Here is a 10,561-nt window from a genome sequence, read left to right on the forward strand (position 1 = left end):
TACTGCATAATATTACAACAATATATTATATTAATAAAAATATATTAATTAATAATAATATATTATAATATATAATATATATAATCACACCGAAAATCCGTCGGGTATTATCCGGAGGCAAGACGGAAGTTGATAACAGGACGCCTAACCTAAGCTAACCCGTCTTCGTATTTGAGGTTACCACAACAACGTGGCTGGTTAAAATAAATATTGTACGGTTACCAAGGTCGACAGTGGATTTTTTGTCGTACTTGCCGCACTGCCACCATCCAATCGGCGGTCAAGCGATGACATACCTATTACCTACTCGGGGTCGTTCAACTTTTTCCGACTTAAAGGTTAATGCACCTATTATTTATTTATTATATTAATTATCGAATATGATAATTTTGCATCATGGCGATGTTCAGAATAATATGCTTACTGATGGCTGTAAAAAAATAAAAATAATGATATATTTATGGAAACTTATCAATATAATATAATATTATAATAAATAATAATATAACAATACATACCTATATATTATTATACAATTTTTATTTTGCAAATTATAACATACTAGAGCCTGAAACATTAAGCCGAGCAACGCCGAACGGATATGGCGGTAGGTACCTACCTACCTATCAGAGCCGTGTCAAGCAATTTAGCGCCCCAGGGCACTTTGGGCCACAGGTAGCCTATTAAGAGCAAATAAATGCGCTCCTTACTTTTAAAAAACCATGACGCCGGGGGATAATTGCCCCCTTTGCCCTCTCTTAACACGGCTCTGCTACCTTATACTTTATAGGCTACATTATAAATTGATATATTATGAATGCTATTATAAGCCTATAAGTTCTGTAAGTAAGTTATAAATTAAATATGATTGGGCCCACATAAACTGGGCTTGAATAATATAATAAAATTGTAGTAAATATTTTTCGTATGCATTACTGTTTTAATTTGTATAATATACATTTGTTACAACAAATATTGGTATACATAGATAATCGGATATTATGTTAAAATATTATATTAACAATTTTAATATTTATATATACCTAGTCATAACTCATAATATAGACTAGGCAGTGGCGTATCCAGGGGAGGGTCTGAGGGGGCTGCAGCCCCCCCGAAATGTTAAAAATTATTTTAATGGTCTATGATAGTAACTCAAAAAGTCTTAAATTGTATTTAAAAATGTACAATATGTATTAACACTTTTCAGCCATCTATTTGTACTAATTTGTGTACACGTATTTAATGTGTAAAAGTGTAAAAGTTGATCAGCACCTCCCGAAAAAAAATCCTGGCTACGCTCACGACTATGTATATTAATCTGTAATTTATACTATTATAATACTAATACCATATTGATTATAAATATATAGGTACTAGTGTTAATGGCAATACCTAATACATCAAAGTATATTGGGAGCTGTGAGCACGTCACACGCCTGGACATAACGTCATGTTTTATAATGTGTACCTATTTACCTACGAAATACGAATGCACACAATACGATGATACGAATATACGTCATACGATGTAGCCATGTAGGTACCTAAACAATAAATATTAATTTTTTTTGTATAGTTTTATTACGTCACTAATATATTAGAATAGATTGTAAATATTCGTTTAAATAAAAAAAAATTATACAGCTGTAGTTAAGTAGGTAGGCTTCACAATATTTTCGTTAAAATATTTTTTCAAAATTAAAATAGATTTTTTTCTTAATTTTCACCTTATCTAGATTACTCGTGCGCACGTGGCTAATAAATCATAGAAACAAACTTAATAAAAGGAAATATTTTGTTTTGATATAAAAATTGTCTGTTAAAATATTGACTACTTGGCTAGGTATATTAAATGTGCTTGGTCCACCTAAGACCCAAAATATACTTTTAGAAGTTAGAACGTAAATGGCGTCCCTGCAAACTACATCAAATATATTGTACAGGTAGTCAGTGGCATATCTATGGGGGGTTCATATATGGAGTCATACCTCCTCCCGGAGATAAAATTTTGTACACAATATAACTATAACATAATATTATAGGTATATAATAATATGAATATAATATATGTATACTGAATTTGTATTAAAAATTGTATATCCCCCCTTGAAAAAATCCTAGATACGCTACTGTAGGTAGTAGGTATCTACCAGCTCTTACCTAAGTTGCTATGGATATAAGTATTGACGTGGAAACCACAACAATAATATGCAAGTTCACAGAAGTGCACAATAGTTGGTATTAAGGGACATAGTTAATTTATTTAGACATTACCAACTTTTAGTATGTAAATATGTAAACCTGAATGGCTGAAGGTGAAGGTAAGTACCCTACGGATTTTCCACATGTAATAATTACTAATTATTAATATAAGTATATTTTTATATCTAATACACTAGCGACGGACTTGCTAATACCCAATACACACTTCAGATATGGTAAGATCACAAATAAAAAAATATGTATTCACCCATTGTACTCACCAATGCTATAAGGCTATAAGTACAGTAGTATATTACGCACTAGATTTATGGTTTTGATATTTTTAGATTTGCAGTATTTTATAAGGGTATGGTGTGATATTTTTTTACTTAGATTCTATCACGTGTAAAACCAGCAGTAGAACAGCAATTAGAGAAAACTAAACCGACAAATCATAAGATAACTGCTAAGGATTTTATCGAGAAAAGGGACTACACTGGTGCTTTAACTATTTTAAAAGTTGGTATACATTTTTAACACATTTTAATCACTTGAGTAAACCCTATTCATTAATAAAATCAAATGAACACAAACATAAAATATTTATAATTAAAACTATTTTCAAACTAAAGCCTGGAAATACAACAATTAAATAATGTTCAATCAATATAGACAATAGGCCTTCGCATACCTAGTGCTATAATAGGTATAATTTATGGTATAAAAATTATACCTAACATAATAATATGAGTAACATTAGGTACACCATATATACTAGCTAATAGATATTTATATATATATACCTATAATTTCTTGAAAGGCCTTTTTAATCAGAAGAAAAAGAAGAAAATACCTATAATTTATGCACGTTGCATATTATGCGATATTCTAACAAATTTCTTTATAATGACAATTTTAAAATTCTATTCTTATATAATAATTGTATAATATCTGGCAAATTGTTAACTAATTAGTTTTTTTTTTAGTTTGATATAGAAAAATCAAAAGAAGATGTGGAATTAGAACTATGGCTAGCGTATTGTTATTTTCATTTAGGTGATTATAACAACGCGATGTTAATTTATAAAAATCATTGCAAAAATTCAGGAATAAAACATTTGTTTGTCAATTTGGCATGTTGCTATTTTTATTTAGGCATGTACCCAGAGGCTGAAGATGTAATATATATTTGCATAAATTATACAAATTACAAACTATTAAAATAATAATTGTTGCACATTACTAAAAGGTATTAGACAAATCCGATATCTCCGACGTAAAAATTCGATTGCAATTTCATTTGTCACATAAACAAGGTGACGAAAAAAAGCTCATGGAGTATCATGAACTTTTAGCAGATGTGGTTGAAGATCAACTATCATTAGCAGCTATACATTATCTTAGATCACATTATCAAGAAGCTATTGATATATATAAAAAGTTAATGATCAACAATCGGTAAATATAAATTCAATCTTAATAATAGTTTCAATGCAGTAAAATAAGGTTTAAATGTTTTATACCTCATTCCACAATCCACAGATACATTTAGGTACCCATACATTATGTATCTGGTACCCATACTTGTAACACGCTACAACATGAAGTTTCACTACCGTAAATAATTTCTGTATATCAATAAGCTTGAATAAGCATTTAAATAATTGTCGCCCAACTTATCATTCAAATAAAAATATAATACAATTTGAATTAAATTACCTAAATTGCTAGTTTAAGCCTTAAGGAGAGCGAATCAGGGGCGGATCTAGGTCAAGCCCCACCTCACCATATTCTCCATAACTCACACTGAATACAGACTGTAAGTACCAAGTACATATAGGTAGTGGGGGGAAGGGGGCGCTTAAAAAAAACCAAACATATTGTGTTCAACCCTTATTTCAACCACTTGACTAAGCAATGGAAAATCAAACTAAATAAATAATTCAAGTAAATTTCACATCAAACCAATAAGATTTTCCTCTACTATAACTAAACAATAAAATCTCTTACCGAATTCAACCAAATAACTGGGAATGGACCAAACACTCACATCCACATGGAAAGATCATACCTTCTAAAATAAAATAAAACACTATGTAATAGTATAACAATTTCGCCTTATCGGTTCAATTTTAAAATTCAGTCCCAAAGGCCAAAATTGAAATTTTCATTTATACAATGTTATCATTAAAGATTCTATATTTGGTGGTATAATACATCTAAATTCAGGAACAAGCTAAACCAGCCACTGGAAGTATAGGTACTTGGTAGGTATTTATGAGTCATGATAGTGATGTCTGAATGTCTGATAGTATTATTATGATATATAATCAGTTTACTTATAGTTTAATAATTAATTTATATCTACATTTATTATATATACAGACATTTTTTGGCGCTGAATGTTTATATGGCTCTTTGTTATTATAAATTAGACTTTTATGATGTCTCTCAAGAAATTTTAGATGTTTATATGAAAAAATATCCAGATTCTATGATATTAACTAATTTGAAAGCTTGCAATTTGTATAAATTATACGATGGTAAAGCTGCCGAATCGGAATTAAAAAATATTATCGTAAGTTAAATTCAGCAACTTTAACTAACAAGTTAATGAACTTATTTTTCGTGTTCCATAAAAAATTATTTTTTACAAAAATATTAATTATTTTGTTACTTAATACAAAAAAAAAATGATTAAAGGCGAGAAGATCATCAACATTTAAGTTTTGTGAAGATTTGATTAAACACAACATGGTTGTTTTTCGTGAAGGTGAAGGTGCTTTACAAGTTTTGCCAGCTCTTGTTGATATTCTCCCAGAAGCCCGTCTTAATTTGGTAATTTATTATTTGAGACAAGGCGAGAATGAAGAAGCCTACGAGTTAATCAAAGATTTGGAACCGGCTATTCCTCAAGAATATATCTTAAAAGCTATTGTTAACGTAGTTGTTGGTCAAGAAAAAGGAGATGTAAAAAAAAAAAAAAATTATCAATAAATTATTTAAAAAATACTTAAGATGTATTTTTTGTTTATATTTTTAGACTAAGCAAATTGATAATGGACAGAGTTTATTTAATATGGTAGGAAGTAGTTCCAGTGAATGTGACACAATACCAGGCCGACAATGCATGGCTTCCTCTTTATTTTTAGAAGGGCGTTATGACGAAGTTAGCTTATATCTAAGTTCAATAAAGAGCTATTTCTCAAATGACGATAGTTTCAATTTTAATTTTGCTCAGGTATTTTTATCAACTATTATCTAATATATATGAACTAAATGTCTGAATAAACAATAAAAAATAACTTTTACATAATTTATATATATAGGTTAAATTATCACTAGGTGAGTACAAGGAAGCAGAAGAGATGTATTTACAAGTAAAAAGCAACAAAATACGTGATAGTTTTATTTACATAAACCATTTAACACATTGTTGTAAGTATTCAATAAAATGTTTTGATCAACTCATGCCTATATATATTATGCTGAATACGCTGATATTTAGAGTTGAGACATTTTGTACTTATAAAAATAAATGGTTAATAAATGGTTATTTAGTAATTGTCCAGTCTCTAGTGCAAAAAAAAATATTAATTTTATTCAGTGACCCATCTTGGGGTGGTTTTGCATAACAATTGTAATTCGACTATTCAAGGGATGTTTTAAATTTAAACTCTGCAGAGTGGGTGGATGATCTAGTTTATCTAGGTCTAGGGGCTGATATAAAAAAAAAGAAAAAGTTTTTACACTAGGAATATATATAATATTAATATTATGTATATTTAATCAATGCTTTATGCTATAATCTAACCGATGTGGTTGATTTTTTTAATTTGGGAATCCTCAACTATATGTCTGGGAACTAAATGTCTTAACTTTGTTGCATATAATATCATGTCTATACAAGATTTAAATATTTTATTTAACTACTTTGGTAATACTTATACCTATTCAGATTTAAATATTATTGTTTATTTGTAATATTCTAATTTTTTTTAGTTATTATGAATAAAAAGCCGCAGTCAGCTTGGGATTTATATTTGAAAATTGAAAATTCACAAGATTCATTGATAATATTGCAGTCGATTGCAAACGATTGTTATAAAACTAATCAGTTTTGGCAATCAGCAAAAGCATTTGATATGCTTGAAAGATTAGATTTGTTACCTGAATATTGGGAGGGAAAACGTGGAGCTTGTGCTGGAATATTTCAGCAAATTGTGCTTGGCAATCAACCACAGTGAGTTTAATATGCCTGAATTTATTTTATAATTTTTTAATAAGCCTTGTACGTTAATGTAAATACCAGTGGCGAAATTAAAGGGACCCCTGGAATCTGAATCGTCGGAAGACCCCCATCACCACAATTTCACCACGGGTAAAAACGTTACAGTACAATTGTTTCGAAATCACCACCTACAACCGTTAATAATAACAATTTTATTTTAATATAGAGATCAGATAGCTGATGTCATACATTTATTAAGAAATTCGGCAAATTCTCAAGTTGAACAAATGATTAAAATGATGAAAAAATGGGCGAAAAATAACAAAATTGTTGTTTAGATTTAAGCATGTACTTATTTAGACTTTAACAGATTGGTACCTACCTAAAAATGTTTACACATTTCACTTCATAACCTTGTTATTTTATTGCTATAGCCTATATAATACCTACTCTTTGTCACTTATAAGTTATAACTCCGATAGAGATCGGATTTTTATATTTTACATATTTTTACTAAAAGTGCAGTTTCAATTGTATAGTACGCTTTCTCAACGATTGATTTTCGTATGAACTTGTACATACGACATTTTTTAGCGTATAAAAAAAGCATATTTTAAGGTTAAAGAATGTTTTGCGTAAAATAATATGTTTTAGGAATATATTGTCATATTGGGGTTTAATTTGAGCATTTTATAAAAAATGTAATGGTTGCTTTGAAAATTTAATATGTAATAAAATTTAATAAAAATGCAAAAATATTTTTGACCTCCGTCAGTTTCTACCATTATCAAGACAAAAGATACAAAGCAATATTGATAAGATATTCAATTCGAGGAGAATGAGTAATGACTATGCTCTGTCAGTGGCGTATTTAGTATTTTTTGTAGGGGGCGGATGACAAGAATTTTAGCTTACAGATTATGATGTAATATAATTATAATATAATAATAGACTTATATTTAAAGAGCCATGGGGGCGGATTTTTCCACATATCCACCCCCGTAAATACGCCCCTGTACTCTGTTCACGTATAACTAAGTTAAGTTAAGAAACATAGTCGTGCGTAGTCGAAACGGGAGAGAGCGAATCGAGCCCGCTTAACTAAATATGGCTGTTTGAATATTTTTTTAAAGATTATGATTAATTTAACTATTTATTTTATAATTATTAAAAACTATTTATTATGCGCATTTATGCATTTATGCATATAAAAGATTATTTTGATGAAATTTTAAAACATACAAATACATCTTATTTTTAAGATTTTAAGCGCATATAAATCCGGTCTCTGAGCGAGTTATATAAGTATTAATTATTTAATTAATTACGAGTTCAACTCCCCCTCCCGAAACTTTTTTTAGTTAATGAATTTAATTTATGATACTAAATTAATTGTATTAATTTACCATATTATGTCCTGCAACACACCTCCTTGGTTATATGAACCAACTTCCAAGTGGCTGCCCATATGTGATAATATACATATTATGTATTCCTAATACTACCCAGTTAAGGAGTAGATGGTTGGCTATTCCTTCTACACGAACCGGGTTGTTGGACTGATATAAATAAAGTTTTCTAAGTTATATTTTACAGGTCCTAGAAACTTGTAACTTGCGTTCATAAGCTAACACAATCGAACTCGACTTAGCAACGTATACAATAATTTATTAAATGTATAAAATAGTTATATTATTATATAGTACACTAAACCTGAGTAACCCTGTTGTTGAGGGTAGTTTATTGAAGATCACAGGAGTAGCGGAGTACAAGTAGAAGCAATATTGATTTATTATAATTAACATATTGTAGATATGATCGCAGACCAATAAACTCTCTACTTCGCGATTCTAACTCGACTGACTGGCTATGCAAATAATGAATAGGCTCGTACTCTACGTTCCTGTGTTCTGTCTATCTAAGCAAATTCACCGAGTCCGACATAAATGACGAGTCAGTAATCTGTGAATCGTTACAGTCCCTAATAATATGATAACTATACCTATATTATGTTTGTGTTGTTATATTGTTATACTAAAACACTTATACCTTATACAGTTATACATTTTACATTATATATTTATATATAATTATATAAATATATAATGGCGTGAATACAAATTTTGTTGGCATTAAATTTGCTATATGAATAAAAAAATATGTAGGTAATAAACGTTTTATCGACGGATGACGATAACTTATTGTCTATTAATTATTGAACACTATTGTCAATACATTTATTGTCGGTATATTATAACTCGGTTATAAATCATATACCTGTAATATACCTACCTAATAAAATTTAAATTCTTAATAATTTTCCAAATATATCTTTTTTTTTTTAAAGAATGCATAAAATGCATTAAAGACCTTATTAAGATAGATAATTATTATTTTAATATAGTACCTACCTAATTTATTTTATGATATTATATGCATTGACAATATATAATATATACAGTTAATTACTAATTTATAGTAATATTTTATGTACCTACCTAATCGAATACCAGCTATATAAATATATAATAGAATATTAAATATTAATGACTACTATATTACCATAGCCGTATTTAATCAGGGATACAATTCTGGGAGCGTAACAGTCCTCACCAAAATATGTAACTTAAATAACCCGTGGGGCAGTTACGTAAAATAGGCCCAGGCACGTTACCTACATTTTTAGATTCTGAGTGGAACGATGAATGTATTGATTTTACAATTATGTGTGTTTTTATATTTTTTTTTTTTTTTTGTGTCTGTGTACACGATAGGTAGTCGAAATAATGCTTCAATTATCAACTTCAGTATCTTGTTCGATTGGAAAGTGAATATCATTGGTGCATTGGGGAGGTCAAAATTTAAAATTCCCAGTAATTTTCAAAAGCGCCGTGAAAAACAAAAGAAAAACGGGAATTTTTACGCAAAATCGATTTTTCACAAAATTGAATTTGGTTTTTGGTGTAACTTTAAAAAAAATGACCGTAGATACATGAAATTTTGACTGAATGTTTATCTTAGCTTTTCTATACACCATAACATTTTCAAAATATTTTGATTTATTTTGAGCTCTTTACGGACATTTTCATTTTCCATTTTTTTTTAGTTTTTTTTCTAAAAATATCAATAACATTTTATTTGTTGGATAAAAAAGCTTGACAATTTAATAGAAGGCTCCAAGTATATTGTTTCAAAGGCAGATGAAAAATATTAAAAATCCTTAGTCGCAGTTTTTTTTATAAGCATTTAAAGTTCAAAAATTGAAAAAATCACGATAATTAGCAAATTATTTTGAGTAAGGAATTCGTAAAATTTTTTTTTTTAAATCTAAGATTTTAAAATGTAATACAAGATTCCTTATAAGATAATCTACCTTTATCAAAAAAAAAATGTCTATAAGAAAGTCAAATTAAATTTTTATGAGCGTTTGAAATTCAAATTTTTACAACATTGGATATTCACTCGATTTCTCATGTAACGATTTCCTTATTTTGTTGTAATTCAAAAACGAATAACTGTAGATAAATGGAAATTTCACTAAATGTTTATATTAGCATTTACTATACCCCATACAGTTTTGAAAATATTTTGACTCTTTTTGGGTTGTTTACGGACATTTTCAGTTTTCAATTTTTTTAGTTTTTTTTTCTATAAATATCAATAAAGTTTTATCTATTGGGCCAAAAAGTGTAAAAAATTAATACAAGGCTCCTGATACATTGTTACAATAGCAGTTGAAAAATATTACAAATACATAGGCACAATTTTTTTTTATAAGCATTTAAAGATCGAAATTTGGCAAAATTTATCAAATTTAAAATTGAATAATTATTTTGTAGTTAACAATTTATAAAATGTTCAACTTTTATATTTAAGGATTGAAAATTTAAAACAAGATTCCACGTAAATATTTAATTCTGTTACCAAAAATTCTAAGAAATACATAAGCACAGTTTATTTTTATAGTAATTTTAAGTTCAAATTTGGACGAAATTACATATTAAAAAACCTGGAATAACTATTTTAGTTATTTTGTTTTGATTGTATAATATTATTTGTGGGTACTTGAAACTTCTAAAGTATACTATTATATATCTATGATAGTACCACGGTTTGTTGTTGATG

The 10,561-nt window shown here is 28.4% G+C and overlaps 1 protein-coding gene across 1 annotated transcript; it reads left to right on the forward strand.

The window, feature by feature from the left end:
* Positions 1-2,166: 2,166 nt before the first annotated feature.
* Positions 2,167-6,845, forward strand: LOC100168355 (intraflagellar transport protein 56). The gene is made up of 11 exons (XM_001944448.5): positions 2,167-2,324; positions 2,403-2,441; positions 2,599-2,724; positions 3,192-3,383; positions 3,455-3,663; positions 4,591-4,783; positions 4,909-5,175; positions 5,249-5,446; positions 5,535-5,643; positions 6,208-6,448; positions 6,663-6,845. The coding sequence occupies exons 2-11, from the start codon at positions 2,439-2,441 to the stop codon at positions 6,772-6,774; spliced, it is 1,650 nt and encodes a 549-aa protein (XP_001944483.2). The 5' UTR covers positions 2,167-2,324; positions 2,403-2,438; the 3' UTR covers positions 6,775-6,845.
* Positions 6,846-10,561: the final 3,716 nt, after the last annotated feature.

The sequence above is a fragment of the Acyrthosiphon pisum genome, chromosome A1 (assembly GCF_005508785.2).
Source record: "Acyrthosiphon pisum isolate AL4f chromosome A1, pea_aphid_22Mar2018_4r6ur, whole genome shotgun sequence".
Lineage (NCBI taxonomy): Eukaryota > Metazoa > Arthropoda > Insecta > Hemiptera > Aphididae > Acyrthosiphon > Acyrthosiphon pisum.

Coding starts and splice junctions, on each gene's coding strand:
- LOC100168355 (XM_001944448.5), top strand. Junction 5,447..5,534: donor TCAATTTTAATTTTGCTCAG/GTATTTTTATCA, acceptor TTATATATATAG/GTTAAATTATCACTAGGTGA. Junction 5,644..6,207: donor AAACCATTTAACACATTGTT/GTAAGTATTCAA, acceptor AATTTTTTTTAG/TTATTATGAATAAAAAGCCG.